The 18,634-nt window shown below is 41.5% G+C and overlaps 1 protein-coding gene across 4 annotated transcripts in view; it reads left to right on the forward strand.

Annotated features, from left to right (window-relative positions):
• mvb12bb (multivesicular body subunit 12Bb) overlaps nt 1–16,558 on the forward strand; it is a 43,279-nt gene extending 26,721 nt beyond the window's left edge. For all 4 annotated transcript variants that reach the window (XM_034691083.1, XM_034691084.1, XM_034691085.1 and 1 more), the window contains 3 exons: nt 10,260–10,318; nt 10,815–10,874; nt 15,760–16,558. In XM_034691083.1, coding sequence (XP_034546974.1) covers nt 10,260–10,318; nt 10,815–10,874; nt 15,760–15,801 — 161 coding nt within the window. In that variant the 3' untranslated portion in view covers nt 15,802–16,558. The remainder of the gene's footprint in view (nt 1–10,259; nt 10,319–10,814; nt 10,875–15,759) is intronic.
• The last annotated feature ends 2,076 nt before the right edge of the window (nt 16,559–18,634 follow it).

The raw sequence follows: 18,634 nt of genomic DNA on the forward strand, positions 1-18,634 counted from the left end.
TTACTAAGCAGCAGGGTTGGTCCTCCATTGCAGCTCGGTCTCCGTCCACAACTCACTAACATTCTGTTTTGCATCAGCTAAACTGAGCTGAATGAATCATTTATGGAAGTGTTATGGGGGAGTATGGGGCAGATTTACTGCCGAGCTTTTACTTTAGATGGAATGGGATTTCTATGAGGCCGATCTTGATGTCTGAAGTAATGCCAAAGCTTACATCAAGACATGAAAGGAGCGCTCTTAAAACCCACGTTTTGCTTCTTAATTCCCCTGGTCAGCAAAAGGCGAACAGAGGGAGAGGGGGGGGGGGGGTTCAGCAGGAGAATAGTATTTACACCTAATGTATTCTCTCACACGCACACACACACACACACACACACACACACACACACACACACACACACACACACACACACACACACACACACACACACACACTAGACCTCAAAACGTTTACTGCACCAAGCATCTAATGATATAAAGGAAGGCTGAATTCCTTCTTTGCAATTTAATGGCTGGCAAATTACACAGTGTTTAAATTCTCCTTTATTTATATTTAAGTTAGAGCTGCTCATGCATTTTCTACACTGATATTGCACAAGTGTTTTGTAATGAAGACTGCAGAGTGAAATTAAACAACAAGCTAAAACCATGCCAGCAGGCCTGGCATATAAATGTAGGGTATACAGACAAAAACAAGAAAGATAGAGTAGTGTTAAGAGAGTTATTGTTCGCTGCCCCACGTGACATTTAATCAGAAATAGCTGAGAACATCAGCGTTGTTCGTGCTGTTTAATTTTAAGTTGATTAGAAAGAGAAACTGACTAAGAACTAAGAGTGTTTGATCTCATGACAAGCTAGATTTTGGTCATTTGTTTGTTTGCAGATCATGGAGTGAGTTAATTCAGACTAATGGAACATTTGACTCTTACTTTGTGAGTTTGTGTTTGTGGTTTGAGAAAACAAAACATTGGAAACAAACATCTTAACCCAAGTGGTTTCTGCAGATTAAAGTCTTTCTTTTAATCTAAAAGGGCAACAATAGCAAAACAGCTGTTATGCCGTGCTCTAATTTATGACTGAAGCACTTTCAAACTGGGGCCAAGCCAGACCTCATATAAAAATCTGAGGTTTTAATCAGCATATAGGGAGCACTCCTCCTCTGTCAAAAATACTTTAAACACACTTAAAAGACAGTCCTGTCCACATTCAATACGCTGATACTTCAAGATTCTACTGGAATATGTGAGATATTTTCTAAACACGATCCATCCTGTGGCCGTGCCGGTAAGTATTTGAGGATCAATCCTGAGTGAATCGTAATGGGATTTTTGACTGGGGCCTGGAGGCCCTGGGGCATTTTTGGACCTTTATTACAGTCAAATGAGAGACTTTAAATGGCTTTGCATTTGCAGGCCAGACTGGACTCTGGAGTCTCATCCCTCATTGCTTTCTATCCATCCCTGAGATAGAGGCAGTGCTCCATTAGTTTCAGTGTCCAGACGTGGACAGCCTCAATGGATGGGCCTGTCACTGCTCTCTCATTTGCCCCGTGTACAGCAGGGTTTGTTATCACACATCTAATTAGAACTTGATAAAAAATATTTCACAAAAAATCCAGTCATTAAATATAGTTTAAGGAGATTTATGGTGGATTATGCCTTAAAGATCTTTTAATGGCTCTGCTGACTTGTTAAGTTTGTAATTAATGATCTTCTAATACATACTGTGGTGTGATTTAGAAAGCACAATGAGATTCTGGGAATGAAGTCGTTTTGGAAAAGGGCATCTGGGGCTCCCAGAAGCTGTATTAAATAGTTCTGCTCAGACTGGTTTTCTTAGAGCCATGAAGTCTGCTGTGAAAAAGTTCAAGCACATCAGCGTCTTCACACAGATGAGGCTTGTTTTAATGTTAGGGTGCAAGAAACAGCACATGATTATGGAGCAGTTGCTTTGTCATTTTATAATGGTCAATTAGTGAGTACAGAAAAGTCCCGCGCTCCTCTTTAGCTGTGAATCTTTAAAGTGCAACATACAATAGTTTTATTAGAGTTGTGAAATTTTTTTTTCAAAGTCCACATTTATAAATGTAGTAAAACTAATGAGCAAATGCATATGTATCAAACTATAAATGCATTATACTAATAACAGCGGGCCGTTTCATCAGGAGAGTAATGGCGTCCTTATTAGCATAATTAATGACGAATGGCAGTGCAGCATTGGTGGATTGGTTCTAGGGGATGATGAATCGGTGGATGCCCAGGTTAGTGGCTGCCAAGGAGGCCTCTTTGGCTGTCATCCCTCCTGCTTCCACTCTGGCACAGTTCATTACTCACCGTGTGAGATGCCACTTTACATTGCCTGGTACTGTGAGCATGGAGAACTTAATAACGCCACCCAAAACCACACAGGACTTGCTGCTTCACCCCCAGTCCAAAGGGCAAGCAACTCAGCCAGGATGAGGGGTTTGTGGGGAGCATGACGACCCGGGAATCGTCTTCTGCAGCAGCACTGATCAAAACAGATCGTGTATCAGTCATTACTTTAGGGGAGCCGGGGCCATACGACTCGGTCTCCAGTGCTAGTGAGTGTTTCTTGTTAGGATTTCTGGGGCTCGCCACATCCCTCGCATCATTACGGGTTAGTTTGCCCACAGAACCGCTAATTAAGAGGGGATTTGTGTAATTGTGCCTTCTGCTGTGTCCCATCCGGCACATGCAATTTACTGTCAGCCCTCTGCCAGCTCTTACACTTGTCCAGAGAGGCGTACCCCATTTATACACACATTCTGCTGCACATTTACCAGCAGCCACAGCTGGGGATCGATGCCAGTGCCATGGCAATGTCTTAAAAGACTCTGTGCTGCTGATTAAAGTCTGATTGTCCATTTAATTTCATGAGAGCTCTCAATAGCGAGCCAGAAAATGGGGCTTTCCCAGTAATTCTCCAGTACTGCTTTTAAAAACGGTTACAGGGTTTTGTAATGACACCATATCATAAATGTGGTACACATACTAACAAGCTTTTACATCCATACTGTGATTGTGTGATATATACAGTGTGGCTGGTTTGGAGAGGTAACCACACATGTACAGTCAGTGTTATGCAGAGGTGTTTGTGGCCAACTCACCGTTGGTGTTTCTGGCTCTGCCCACTTTCTGGAAGACTGATGGACCAGCTCCCGACTGGGACTGCCTCCTGGCTCCCGACCCACAACCAGATTTCAAGGAGTGCTTGTCACAGATGGAAAAGTAAGTGGGTCATTCTGCGTAAGCTTGCTGTTTTGCACCCTGTTGGTAACAAAAAAGGTACGTTTTTATCATTTCTGTACACAAACCAATGACTGTTTCCACTTTTTTTGACATTGTAGGTTTTTTAAATTGGAAATTTGCTAAATAAAAAACGATCGAACTCAGTTTTATTGTGAATACAGCTGTAGAGTTAAGCTGGGTTTGTTGGTTAAGTGACTACATTTAACCGATCATCTTAAAATCATTTAAAAACAGCACAATTTCTGGCCAATATGGTGATATTTCTTCCTAAAAATATTCATCAAAGTGGACAAGCAGCAAGCTTATGTAAAATAATTCCGCTTCTTTCCACTCCCTGGGTGCTTCTCTTCTGTTTTCCCTCCACAGCCTCTTTTCATAAACCATCTCCACAAGCCTGAGTGTTTAGCAGCCCCAGACTCCAGTATGTAACTATAAGCACATTAATTCACTGGATGTCTTGCATACTTCTCGAAGCATCAAGAAACATTTAAATTTGTTTACTTTTTGAACATTTGGATGGGATATGATTAATATTTAAGTGTAAACTAGCTGACTCTGTCGGGAGAATTGCAACAGAAGGTTGAACACAGTACACTGAGGATGTGGAAATAAGCAATAGATAATCAGAGATACTCAGCATCATTTCAGAGAGTCATATTTTGGTATCAGTGTTATGTGTTTTTTCAGAATGTTAATTAACTCTGCAGTAAACATTTAAATAATTCAAAAGTTACACTTCCACTTTTGCAAGTGAGATTTTTAATACATTGAAAAGTTTTTCCTTTTTTTCGCTCGTGTCGAGAGGGCTTGAAAAAGTGGGAAAAGATAAAAGAAAAAGAATGGGTTTCATAGAGCCATAGTCATTAAAAGAATCTGAAAATAGCAACTCGCTATCATCTGTTCTCATAGCACGGGTCAGGAGCTCTGACACCTCCAAAATTCCTCCTGTCAGGGTAGGGGGCCATTTGTATTCTCTCTCATTAGGCAATTTGACTAATGACCTGCCGCGGCTGCAGAGCTACTGAGGGACCCAGAGCCTCGCGCCCTCTCTCTTGCAGCCGCCTGAACACACACACCCTCTATTGGAATGGCACAGATGGCATGCCCGGGCGACAAAATAAACTACAATATGTCTCCGAGATGCTGTCAGGGCTGGGCACTATTCTTCATGTCAGAGTGGGGCTAAGGGCTGAGTGGGCATAGGGGGTCCTCCTCCAGCTCTCTGTTCATCTACTCACCATTATCTGCAGAGGTGACAGAGAGCGGGGTCTGCAACTAGAATAGCATCTCCATGGTCTGCATAAAGAATCCGCCTCAAATTGAGAGTCACTCCGACAGGAAAGGTATTGCACTGTCTAGCCTGGCTACACAAAGAGGAAAAGGCAACATCCAATTGTTTGGAATATGAGATACAGCAGGATTCAGATTGAGCGCTAACCTGTTTTTTTTTTAGCTGCTTTGCTCATTATTTCTTATTATTTTATGGTACATAACAATAGAAGTTCGCTCAATCATGAGTAAAAGTTGTAATAGATTCTCGTTTGCACTTACAGATTATTGCCCAGCTGTGACTTTCTCACTTAATTCAGGTGCGAGACAGATTCAACCGAGTAATCGTGCCAGACAGAGATCAATGCAATTCTGCTGAATTAGTGAAGTGTAAAATAAAAGTTCATCAACATTTTAAAGTGTTACTCTTGAGTTGTGGTTCAGGTAATATGTGGTATGCTCGATCACCCACGCATATTTTTCCATCAGTCAGTGTCGGAGCAAAACTCGGTGTAGTTTATGTGTGTGTGTTTGTACGCCTGTGTGCACGGCCACGTCTGTTAGCACCCTGGAAAATGCAATGTATGGCGCCGCCGAAGTCCTGGGTGACAGTGCATCCAACAATGGAAGAGTGAGGGATTAGTGCTCAGCCCAGCGTACGAGGGAGCCCTTCCCGCCCTGAAACAGCCATTCATCTGTGCCCAGGGGCTGCAGATGACAATGCAGCCATTGCTCATCGCACCTGACGGAGCCATTAATAAGGCAATGATCCACACGGGCCCTGTGCTGACTCCGTTCTTTACACTACAATCACTCAAGCCACAGGGTCCTCCTTACTTAACGCCACCTCTGCGTTCACCGTCATCATCATCATCATAAGCATCATAGTCGCTGTACCAAAATTCCTGCCAGATGTTTTCATATTGACTGCGCTTGCAGACTCCAAAGCCAAATCAGAACCCAATTCCCTGCACTGCAGTAGAGTCAGGAGTTAATGGACTGAAGCCGGGCCATTTGAGCGGCCAGAACATGCTTCATTGCGAGATTCCTGGTCAGAAGATTGGATTTACATTATTTCTGCCCTTTACACCTTCTGTATTTCTCCATGGTATCCATTTCTTACCACCAAGTCATCTCCTGCGCCTCTCCATTTGTCTGGATGTGAGATAGCCTCTCCAGTATAGATGGTGGTGGAATACAAAGTAAGATCTGGTTTTAAATGTAATCCTTGAGCAATAAAGAAACTCTCTGGCCTTCAGCACTGTGCATTCATCTGTCCGTGCCACGCAGATCCATCAGCAGCTACAATCTCAGCTTCCAGTAGCCAGCTCGTGATTCTAATGTATTCTCTCTGCCTATCTCCGCCTGGTGTTGGTGCTCCCAGCGACACAGGAGTGCATGTTTATGCACTGTTTTTAGGAGCTTACACAAGTCAATGTTACCACCCGTAGCCTTGGTTTGCTTGCTGCTCCAGATAGCAACTCATCTCTTAGATGATTGCAAAAGAAGCTGGGGTTTAGCATCTCACTCCCTGAACATTTTTAGCCGCAACCATTGGCAGCGCTTGAGGGATTAATATTGCGGTCTTTAGGTCAGTTTATCTTTTGGTTGATGAGTCCAACACTTGGGTATAAATTACTTTATGCCAACAGCTTTTGTATATATTTCCATATAACACAAGCATGGTTCCCAGGGGATAGTAATGCATAAGTTGGTTATCTTCCAGCCTACAATGAGGTTGACGTTTGTGGTTCAGATTAACATATCTCAACAACTATTTGATGGATTCCTATTGGATCTGGTACACACTTGTGTTCCCTTCAGGATCATCTATATTAACAGATATCTGCAAATAACCTTATTGATGGGGACCGGGTTTTTGATGGTCTAAGTATTCTGGTTTGTATTTGTATTTTGTAGTCTCAATAGTGCAGTCCAATCATGTTTGTGTGGAGAGCATGAGTGGCAGAACACATTTGCTGTAATGCAGTCAGCTTTCATCAGAAAACAATGTAGCTTTCTATTAAACTCATATTACTTCAAATGAATGCAAGGTGAGATCAGTTTGTAAAATTTGTCTCTCAGTTCCAGTACTGCTCTTCAATCCAAAATATCAGGGATATAAAGATGACCAGTACACAGAATGGGAATTGGTATCCCAGAAGATCTCGAGCACCCAAATGTCGACTGGCGAAAAAGTTGTCCCCTCCAGTGGATTTACAACCAAAACAATGAGTTAGGTTGGAAATGCTGACTCAATCTAATTTGGTCAACCTAGAAAAAGGCAAAGTAGTGGAGTTGAGACCGTAGCCTTCCCGTATGACATTAGCTACCATGCACCAACCTGTCAGTCAAGTCAATCACACCTCTAATTATGCCAAATTATGCAAAACTTTTAACATGAATATCTTCAGAGCAAATGCATACATAAATTGCCTCCAAATTAAATAGTGTATGAATAGAGAAATATGCTGCTGCTGTTTAAATGGACATATGAAGGCGGGTATTAATGGGATCTTGCTTGCTTTTGCATCCTGCCTCAAGTGGACTCTCAAGAAACAGCAGTTTTTTGCGCTTCTGCATCTGCCCCTTCTTTCAACACCATAGGTTGGCTCTAGCACCATTACTACTCTAATTTTCAGTTACCTTAATATCCCTGTTCACACTTAAAAACTAGTCAAAGCAAATAACATTCCCATCAGCATTGCTTTATTTTTGTAAAAAGTGCTAATAAGCAAGAACAGTGTAACTCTGTGTAGCATGGACCTGCTAGCATTGCTGCTGTGAGCATGTAAGCGTATTGACATTATGGCTGAGTTAAAAGTCGAACTCTTTGAGCTGGTAATGTTGCTGTAAACTCAGATACAGATACATTTTTACTGTGAGAGATGATGGGAAGCCAAGTAACTCAATAAGTTTTGTTTTACAGGACTCCCTAAAAAGTCCATCAGACGACTGCAGCTCATACAGAATGCTGCTGCTCGAGTCCTAACAAGGACCAAAAAAGATCACATCACTCCAGTTCTTAGATCTAAACACTGGCTTCCTGTCTGTTAGAGAATAGACTTTACAATCATGCTAATGGTTTATAAAGCACTGAATGGTTTAAGCCCAAAATACATTGCTGATCTGCTGCTACTGTATGAACCATCGGGACCTCTGAGGTCATCAGGTACTGGTCTGCTTTAAGTCCCGAGAGTCAGAACAAAACATGGTGAAGCAGCGTTTAGTCGTTATGCACCACATATCTGGAACCAAGCGTGCCGGATACGGCCCTGGTGGTGAGGCTTTCAGCAGTGTGACTGCCCCCTGGTGGCTGGCTGCAGTATAGGTAAAAAAATCCGTCTCCCCCATTCATTTGAATGGGGGAGCAGTCAAACTTTAAAAAATAAATACACGTCGTACGAATGTTTCTCACATCCGTATGCTGCGGTTATATGTAGTTAGTATTTGACTGTTTTGTGTCCAAGGCCTCTTTTTTCTGAAAAGTTTCTTTTTCGTTAGTTATTAGAGGTTAAAAAACGAGGTTTTACTTCCGGGTTTCCTTTGATTCACAGCCGCTGTAGAGAGAAGCTTCAAAGGGCACACAGCATCTTGTGACGTTACGCTGTAGGGCGGAGCTTATTACAAAGGCTTCACAGGCTCTGGCTGCACAATGGCTGCGCCCAGGAGAGGGATTTTTTGGCTTCAGAACTGTACAACGGGAAGAGGCGGAGCAACGCTGTCCATTTTTATTTACAGTCTATGTCTGGAACACACTCCCTGAAAGCTGTAGGTCTGCTCCAACTCTCACCTCTTTTAAATCAAAGACTAAGACTTTTTTATTTGCCACTGCCTTCTAGTTGTAGCTTATTTTAACTTGCTTTAAATGCAAATTTTAAATTTACTTTTAATGTATTTCTAATTTTCCTTTTCTTTTCTGTTTTATTATATTTGTTCTCTTTTATGCTTGCCTGAATATTTCCAATGCTTTTAATGTTTTAATGCAAAGCCCATTGAGTTGCCCTCGTGTATGAAATGCGCTATACAAATAAAGTTACCTTGCCTTGCCTTTACAAGGGAAAACTTGAGAGCTAATTTGCGGCTCTTTATGTATTTTAGCATGATCCTGGTAGTATTGATATTTTGAGCATGTTAGCAAGCTGACATTAGCATTGACCTCAGGATAAAGCCACTGCTTGCGTAGCTGTAACTGTTGTCTGCTTTATTTTGGTGGGAGATAAAGTAATCCAAATACTTAGTAAGCCTTCCTGTGATTAGCAATAGTCAGGATGACTTGTCACTTAAGTGCTTACCTAAATACTTTGCTAGTGCTATCATCAATTCAGCTGTAATTTTAGTGCTTCTTACCAAATAGGCCTACAAACACACTTAATGGATGTGGGAGGCATGGTTAACATTTGCACCACATGAGCCTCCTGTTGTGAGCATGTCAGCATGCTAACCTTAGCATCTCATTCATAGTAAGCCTCCCAGAGCTGCTAGCATAGTTAGACTCTTGTAATGTCTTTCACTGCGGGAGATGAATCAAAGCCAAGATTCCAACTTTGCTCTCCTGTGGCCATGAGGGTGAGGGTCATGCTTTGGTTACAGAGATCACATTGTTCTGCACTCGGGTGAAAAGAGCCAAACCATGGATCTGTGTAATAACCGAGGGAGTAAAGCAAGTCACAGAAGCGTCGAAGTGTGGGATGTTTTAGAATTTCATACTTTTAAATATTGCTGTGAACAGGAAAGACCAAAAGGGGTGTCAGCTCCAAAATGATGACTCATGAACAGCTTCAGCTTAGGTTTATGAGTTCCTCTTCCTGTGCCAGCGGCCTGATGGACTGTGGGTTAAAAACACCAGTTGGAAGCTTGGCCTCTTGATATTTGGTGCTCCTGTTGAAGCCAGCGGCGGCAAGTTTTGTGCCTCCAGATTTGGGAGTTTTATAATGAAGCCGAGCAGCTGCAGTTTTCCCTTCAGTCAGGAAACGAGAGGCTTTGTGTCCCTTGTCACCCTGTGTTAATTTGGGCCCTAATGTATTTTATAAACAAAGGGCTGCTCTCTAGCCTGACAGTCGTGACACCTTGATTCCAGTGCAGGATGCATGCAGTACGGGGTTACACCATTAATAATCAACTGGCAGCCATCACACCATTTTAACCACGATCATTATGATAAAGGGCATACACTTAATTACAGGCCTGCTTAATTATAGCTCTGTTGAAGCTCGTTTGTTTGGTCAAATGCTAATTATACCACCACGCTCTTGGCAAGTCCTCATTTCAATCCACTTTTTGCCCGCTGAACAGTGTGGCTTATTTTCATGCAAATTTGATATCTGGTGAATGTTTTGTCTCTCTTCTTTCCGCTTTTCTGTGCCTAGTGTGAGTGTGTCTTTGTTTCAGAGGTGAACATCTCCCAGACAAGACGGAATCGGGAATAATCAAGAGTAATTAAACTGGAGGGAGGGTTGGGAAAGGGCTGGGCTGGAGGAGAGAGTGGAGGTGCTCAAATACAGCAGAGAATAAAAAAGCCTTTCATCTTCCCTCCATAGACGGAGGGAGGGGAGGTGTCAGGGAGGCTGGGGATGTTGATAGCTTTGCTGTATTATAAACCCACGTTTATTCTTGTGGGTATACCCAGGATCAAGAATAGGGAGTAATATTTCTTATATTTGTCTTTGTTGTTGTGTGAAAGTGACTCTTAAACTTTGTTTTTTTTCTCACTTTTTTCAGCTCTGGATGACGTGCCCTTTGTGATCTCTGAGAAGTTTGGTGAAAGACGATTCAAAGAGGTAAATCTCTGTCAGGGACTTGCAGCAAAATGCCAAATAATTGCTGTATTACAAATAATATGAGAGAGGTTAAGATAGCTACTGTACGGCTGCCTGGTCTGCAACCTGTGGTGTAACATAGGCCACATTCATATCCTCAAACTGGTTTCTTTTTCAAAGTGTACAGCCTTTAGTTTCTTCTTCCACTCCTTCCATCTCCCCTTGTCTCCTTCTGTGCTTTCCTTTCTTCTCTTTTCTTTCCTTTCCTTTCTCTCCTTTCCTCCAGACTGAGTGATGAATGCGTGCAGCCAGGCAGAGCTGGCTCAATGCAGTCCATTTGGCTGGCTGGCGGCGGTTGTCACTATAGCCCCGTTTGTATTGACACCAAGAGGGAGAGGATTAAAGATTTTAAGCATGCTTACTTAGCCATGAGCCTAACCGCCATGTTTCTTGTGTGTGTTTTTCCTTCCTTCCTCCTTTCCCTCCTCCCCCCTCCTCTCCGTGCTTTTGATTTCAGATGCAGCAAGTCAATTTAATGGGCATTACGATCAAATCCCTGGCAGAGATCGAGGAGGAAGTGAGTAGAGGCTGCAACGCTCGGCTGCCGCTGACGCCGCTGGCCCAGAATGCAAAGCAAACGGTCTTGGGGTTGTAATTAAGTGTCTGAGACAGCGAGGCCCTGTTGGCTCCACTAAGCCCCAATTGAATAAAAGCATGGCCAGGCGAGGCAGCCATTCTCTTTTAAAAGCTTCGTCTCCGGTTCCAAAACACTTGACTTTTATTCCCCAATACTTCTCTCAAACAGCTCAATCTAGCATCTACAAGGCCGTGCTGTAGAGCTTCCCTGGTCACATTCTGCATGTTTAACTTTTTCAAACAGCTTCATCTTCAGTAGGGAAAAAGTTAAGAGATCATAAGAGCAAATAAAAGCACTACAAAGTCATCCTCATTCCTGATGAAACACTGTAGCCTGCAGGCAGGAAGAAAATCATGTGTGGAGCCCGTCTTCAGAGCCCATGTGTTTGTGAGGGAAAGAAAAAGTCAGTGTGTTTCTGTGTGTGTGTGTGTGAGTGTGTGTGCGTGCGCTTTAAAGAGAGTGACAACCCCCCTTCTCTCTCATTAGCACGGTATCTCGGTATCAGAACTGCCAGGAAGTGACAGACCACTGTAAAAGAACAGGTGCTGTTGGGTTTGAGATGTGTTACAGAGCAAACACTCCCTCATCAAACCGGGTGTCTGTTCTGCACTCTGCCTCTGTCTTCTGTCACATACTATCCAAATCACACCCAGTCGCCATCTTGTCATATGGTCATCTGAATGAAGCTCATTGTCAAGCGCAGGTATTAATGGCGTGTACGTGTATGTGTGTGTTTTTTCCAGGGTGGGAGACAGGCTGGGCTCCTCATCCTATATGCTCCTGTCTTTTTTTTTTTTTTCCTCCTCCTTTCTCCTCTCCTCCTTCCCTTTCTTCTCCGAGAGTGTGATTAGCAGCAGGACACATGGTGAGCTGAGCTGGGGAAGGGAAGGGAAGGAGAGGGGGCATGAGAAATCATTAATTACAGCCGCGCTGGAGCTGATGAAGTAAATGTGAGATAGTGTAACACACAGGATTTAGTGAAGTGGACGACAGCACAAGATTAATGGTGGGGCCAGGCTGATGAGGATGAAGTCACAGCTTAGCTTGATAATTAGTTTCCAAGTGGAAACATCCCTCACCATTGTGTTATTTTTACTTCTCTCCTCTTATTATTATGGCACAATGATATCTGCCGAACAAGAGGGGGAAATATTGTTAGAGATGTTCTTGCAAACACTTTGGACGGCAGAAGTGTTTCTTTTAGAAAGTGATGCTTGTCTGAATTGTATTTTTCTTTTATTTGTCTACTTTCGCTCCTTTTTAAACAGTGACTTGAACACTATAAATGCAGTTTTTGCAGTCAAGCTTTCTCCAGAAGCGGAGGCTCATTCTTGGTTGTATAAAACATAGAAAAATCAAAAAGTTTAAACCCAGAAGCAGCTGCTTTTTATGTGACTATTTCACTTTACAGACAGAGTCCACTTTGTTGTGTGCAGTTGAGGATTCATCAGGAGTTGCAACTCATTCTTGGTGATTTGCAACAGAGTCGTGAAATTTAAATTCATAAAAGAAGCTCTCTCAAGATGAAACAGTACACCAGTTTTTGGAATGCTGATTTTCTTACACTCCCTCCTCCTTTGTCCAGAAGAGGTCACTGTCCGTGCTCTTCTGTGGAGCTTTTTTATGTCTCCTCTTCAAAAACTCGAGGCTCTTTCTGCTCACTGTCTAATTGCCTCCTTCCTAAACCCATTAAAAATATAGATTCATGAAAGAGATGTACTTTACAGTATTATACATATGCACATGTAATTGAGGAAAACTGTTGTAATCACCACCACAGTTGTAGATAAGACCATTTCCTAACAGGCATCACTTAAGCCGTGTCTGGGATGATGTTGGTTCCAGCAATTAGGCATTCTTTTCATTTCCCAAATGACTCACAAAACTTGCGGATATTATAATTGCTTTTAGCCACGCATATCTAATTTGTGTCTTTTTAAGTGTTAATTAGTAAGCGATTTAAAGTGACGTCTTTATGTAGTTTACTCTGCTGAGAAATGTTGTTGGCGGCTGGCTAATGATTTTCAGAGGGAGTGTGTTAGGGTGGAGAGAAGTGTGTGTGCACACATGACAAGATTTTCATTAGCACCTATGTATGATGGGCTTTCAGTGTTTGCAGGAAGTTATCTGTGCGTGTGTCTGTTTCTGTGCCTGCTTATGGGAATGTATGGAAGGACAGTAGCGTATGTGCGAGGTGTGAGAGGGAGAGCTCCAAATAGAGGTGGAATTAATGAAGACAACATGTCACATATTTTTGGCAGTGCAGCAGGGACAGGAAATGAAGCCGGGCTCGTCTAGGTGACTGCCGCCCATGTTCCAGTGTGTCACTGTCCTGTCAGCCTGTGTGTAAAACTGGCAGACATTGATACATGCTCTCCCTGATAACACCCCATTCCCCCATCCATCATCCACACACACACACACACACACTCACGTATACACACCCCACGTACACACAGGATTATTTATTTACTGTGCCAGATGTTGAGAGTGAATTTTTGTGTGTTGGGGGGCTGGATTTCTTCACAACTAACAGGCTTGTGATATGTGACAGGTTTTTGGGTAACTTGCAGCTTCCCCAGCAGCAGATGAGAATCAGGGAAGGTGGTATTTTGATCGAGGGAAGCTGGTTGGAGCCATTGTGGCTCTGTGGCTTCTGGAGGCGATTTGGAAACTTGTTTCAGTGATCATACAGCATCACCTAGTGCCATGCTGAAGTAATACAACGGTCTCATGTCATGATATGAGCCCCACTTAATGACACGCAGTTCACTGTTCATTCAACAGAACCTTGACCTAAAAAAATATCATACATAATGCATTATTTAAGCAATTTTAACAACAAACAAATGACTGTTGATGCTGATTGTGATTGTCGATTTAACTGTTTTAAAATATTTGTTTTTGTTATTTATTTATTTATTAATCATTCAGATTCATTGAATAGAATTTGTGAAATGGATTGGAGTAAATTATAGACCCCAATATGGAAGCCTTAAGTGGACATACATTCATATATTTTATTGATTTTTTTTCCTGTGGCAACAAGTTAATGCCGGTAGTTTTCAAAAGGCCTCAGCTTAACGTCAGATGATCGTAAGTGGAGTCCACAGAGTTTCAAAAGCTCATACCAAACATAGAAACAGCTTTAACTTCTAGTACCTCATAAGTGTGGGCAGAGACAGCATGACATGTTACAGTGTGGCCAATCACAGTGATCAGACTATCGCTGAGTGTTCTAGATGGTCAGAGAATCTTTTTAGTCAGAGAAAGAAAGCTTTTTATCTGGAGATGATGAGATAAAATACTGTAAAATTCATTGTATTATGCCCTTTTAAGACCATGTTTTATAATCTATAAAAGTGAGCATACACCAGAGAGAGGATATTTTGTTGTGTTGTGGTATAAAATGATGCTGAAAGATGCAAGTGACCGCTTTAGTGTGAAAAGCATGCCAGATACAATGCTAGGCGGACTAGGCTGACAGTGCCACATTTTAACAGCTCATTATGTCATAACCATGCACTTTAAAAAAACAGTGGTTCACTATGAAGTACATAATCCTGGTGGACTGCTTGTTTTACTAAAGATACTTAAATTTAAGACAACAAGTGACCAGCGGAGAGCTCAGAGAGTCTCTGCAAATTGTTCTTGATGGCAGAAACACCTGTTACTAGAAAGAGTTACACGTTGGATAGAAAGTGTGCATTGATGAAGGCAAAGGAAGTCTTCAAGTAGGAACACAATTGAAAGCTTTTTTCCTTCAGTGAGGCACCCGTAAAGCAGACTGCGTTTTTTTATGCAGCAATGCAATTTATATTCAACATTTTAGGGAAATCTGTCATAGTTACAAAACCAGCATTGTTATTGCCAGTTAACGAGAAAGATAAGTTGAGAAAAAGACAGACGAAGAATAAAATGCATGGATGTCAATGCATATATGTCCACTTAGGGCTTTCGTATCTCAGTGCTCTCTTTAACTGCAATTTTCTTTGATTTATTGATCCAACTTTTTTTCTTTTTATGAAGATTAGAAACTAACAACAGGGGGCATTGGCCAAAACAGAAATCACAATTCAATGTCAGCACTTTCTTTTTCCAAAATAACACATCTGAAACTTCCCTGAATGGAATGAATGGATCGCCTTTGTGTAAAGAAACTTTCTGAGATGGCTGTGCACCGATAAAGTTGCTGTCAGTGTAGCTGAGGGTGGAATCACTTTTTTTCATAAGAGATAATAAATATATTAGTCTCGCATTATGTCCTCTAAAAGTCTGCATCAGGTCTAAATGTAATCTGGGGTCACTTTTGACTTTCTGCTGTGTAAACATCTCACATTATGACTTAAATTGTCTACTAAGCAATAATAAGTAATCTGCCTTAATGTATATCACACTTTTATTTTATTTGAATGTCACACAAAACAAGAACCATTGAAGCAATCATGCTTTTTAAGGTGTCATGTCCCTAACCTTCCACAAGGTGGAGGTGTTTGTTTTGTATTACTTTATCTCACACTAGTTGACCATCTAATTGCTCTGCAGTGACACTAAAGGCCTTAAGTTTTGAATCAGGACAGTAACATCTTAACAAAATGTTGATGTTGAATTAAATTAAATATATTTTAAAACACTCATAAATGTATTTAAATAACTGTAGTAGTGCTCAGTTTGGGACAGTCTGTATGCCACTGCAGTATTTTATACATGTTTATATTTTATCACTTTATTTATTCAAAGTTAGATCAGTAAAGATTTGTTCTACTTGTTGTGTCAAAAAAAATCTCTATTTTAATCTGTGCTCCCTTTTTTTTCCTCCTTGCAGTTTTACTACAACTTCACCACAGAGCGAAGTATTGCTGTTTAACTTTGAACCCAGCTGCCATGACAGGAAACACAGAACCACGAGGCCTGAAACACTGCAGACAGACTCCAGGGATTTCTTGTAAAATAATGAATGGAGGAAATGTTTGAAGCATTTTTAATGAATACAGATAATTATGTAATTTAAATGAAAAAATGTTTAACTTTTACAAATTTTATTTGAATGATTTATTAACTATTTTTAACAATGTACAACTTTGCACATAACATTTTTAAATCATACCTTTTAAAAGTAACTTCTCTTTTTTGTTTCATTTTACTCAGAGCTTCGAATAAGTAGCGTTTAAAAATGCTGTCACCCTCAACAAGTTGAACTTACTGAGCTCATCAGAGCAACATGTCCGTGCTGACAGTGAGTAGCAGTCAGGGAGGACAAACATGCTTTTCTGACATTTATTTTCCTGCAGAAGCATCGTTCCATCACAGAGTTCATCATGAGCAGCGTGCAGCAAGAACAAGCAGAGACTCTGGAGGCCTTTACCCCAGACGCCCACCCACGTCAGGGCCACAGAAACAGAGCACAATGCTGTATCTTATCTTTTTAAATATATATTGCTCCCATATACAGTGGTATAGTTTTTTTAAAAAGGCAGAATAAGTGTTGATTTTCTCGCTAGCAGACCAAACAGCACTCTGCTGCCACTTCGCTGAATCCAGAAGCTGAATTTACACTTTGATACCAACTGTCTCCTCACTCCTGCTCACGTGTCATTTGCAGCTAATTAAATTGTCAGAATCCATTTGCACATTTTTTATGGTGTAATTAGTATTAGAAACTCATTAATGGATTAATGTGCCTGTTGTTAATTAGACCATCCTCCTGCTAAGTTTGTGAACTTGTGGATTGTGCTAACAGTGCAGGTATTTATCTTTTCTCCTAACCAAAGTTCTTTAATGGCTCCTGGTGTTCACAGGTGTTTAATGAAGCGAACAACAAATGACAACCCTCTGCGAGCGTTTGCGCTAACTCCTCTGTTCTGCCGCTGGAATCAGAGCGACGGTCTGAAGCACGGTGTGCAGAGGGAGCAGCTTTAACGCTCCTTCATGAAGGTGACACTCATGTCAGTGCTGCCCTGGAGCGCAGTGACAGGCTTTCACAGCCCTCCTCCCTGCTGTGAGGAAAGTGTGCATGTACAGTGTGACATATGTACATACAGTAGATGCACACACACTCACTGCACGAGCGAAAGGAGGAGATGTAATAACTTAAGACTCACGTTTGAGAAACTTGACAACTAATCATATCACTATAAATCTGCTGACTGGTTTAAATTTTTGGAAAAGTTTTCATATCTCCTATCATTAGACTGGATGTATTTTTATGCTTTAAGTAGCAATATTATGAGTTTATAAAATGCAAACAATATTTAGGGGAAATGCACAACAATACAAGTCCCATAAAAAGACCAAAATCCTACTTTATTTATAGTCCATTCTAGCTTTTTCCTCAATGCTATAGGCTTCTTTGTAGTCCAAACACTTGTATTACTATCACAATGAGTCTCACTACCATACTGCTTTAAGTTCATTTATCCTAAGATAGACACTGTGTCTGTTTTGATTCAAAGTACTAATTTAGCCCTGCTGCTGTAAACGCACAAAACTTCAGCTAAAAGTAAATATGTGCACATCTTGTTTGAGTATGTTTTGCCTAAAACTACATTTCCCAGCAGTCTAAGAAAGTTAGAAATTAAAGTGTTTATTATTAGTCTGTTTAAAAATATTGACATAGTCAGAAGGAATAAATAGGCTTGGGGCTGGGTGCCACTGCTAAGATGGGGTTGAATGTTATCAAAATAGCAGCACAATACTCATTGGTGAGTTTGGTCTTTTCACATGAAGTATTTAAAAGTATTCAAGTATTTCAAGGCTTACTCGTTTAAAATATCTTCCTTTTTTCAAATGACACAATAAAACTTCAGTATTTCTGATAAAACTGGTACAGATTTTGAAGTGTCTTTATCCTTAGTGTAAACAGTATACAAGCTTTATCTGTAATCTGAGATAGACAGCAGGTAGAGGCTGATGTGACCTCTGCGTGTCAGATGTGTGAGTTTGGGTAAGTTTATCAGTGCTTTTGTGTTCATGGTCAGAATAGAGTGTTTCAAAACTTCAGATGGTAAGGAGAAATCAAGCTTTCAAAACCACATTTCGCCCAGCAGCACCCATCAAATAACTGCATCATGTGGTTTCACTTTTCCTTTCACTCTGCTTCATGATATGGAAAATAATGAGGATTTTCAGAAACCACATTTTATAATTAAAAGGGAAACAACCTCTTGTGAGCAGCTGTTTGAAGGCTATAGGAGTTGTTGAGGGGCTGCCGTGTTTCTCAAAGCTCGTCATATGTGGTAAATCTGTTTCATTTGACTTCTCTGTTATCTTTCACCTATCAGGCCCGCTTGAGACTCCTCAGTCTCCCCTGTTGCGTTGCTAGGAAGAGTTTTTTTTGTCCATCTATGTTGAGCTGAACTGCAGAGCAGCACATCAAAGCCCCACCCTCTGCGAGTCTGCCAGATGTCCCGTGGTCATTTTTAAACTCACACCCCGGCACATGACATGGAGCAGTGTGTAAGCATGTAGACAGAGGTGGATGGGCTGCTTGGAAATTGGAAAAGGAAGCCTGTATTTATGAGGTGGTTTGAGGTGCTGTGTTAAGACAGGCTTAGCCTGCCACTCTCCCCCTGACAGCCCTGTTTCCCCCTGAGCTGGGGTGACCAGAGACTCAGAGAGGTGAGGGAGTGAAGGCAGGAAGCCTGTCAAAGTGGGTCCAGACCAGACCTGGACTTAAACAGACTCGCAGGCAGGTGATGCAG

Source organism: Notolabrus celidotus, chromosome 9, assembly GCF_009762535.1.
Source record: "Notolabrus celidotus isolate fNotCel1 chromosome 9, fNotCel1.pri, whole genome shotgun sequence".
Classification (NCBI taxonomy): domain Eukaryota; kingdom Metazoa; phylum Chordata; class Actinopteri; order Labriformes; family Labridae; genus Notolabrus; species Notolabrus celidotus.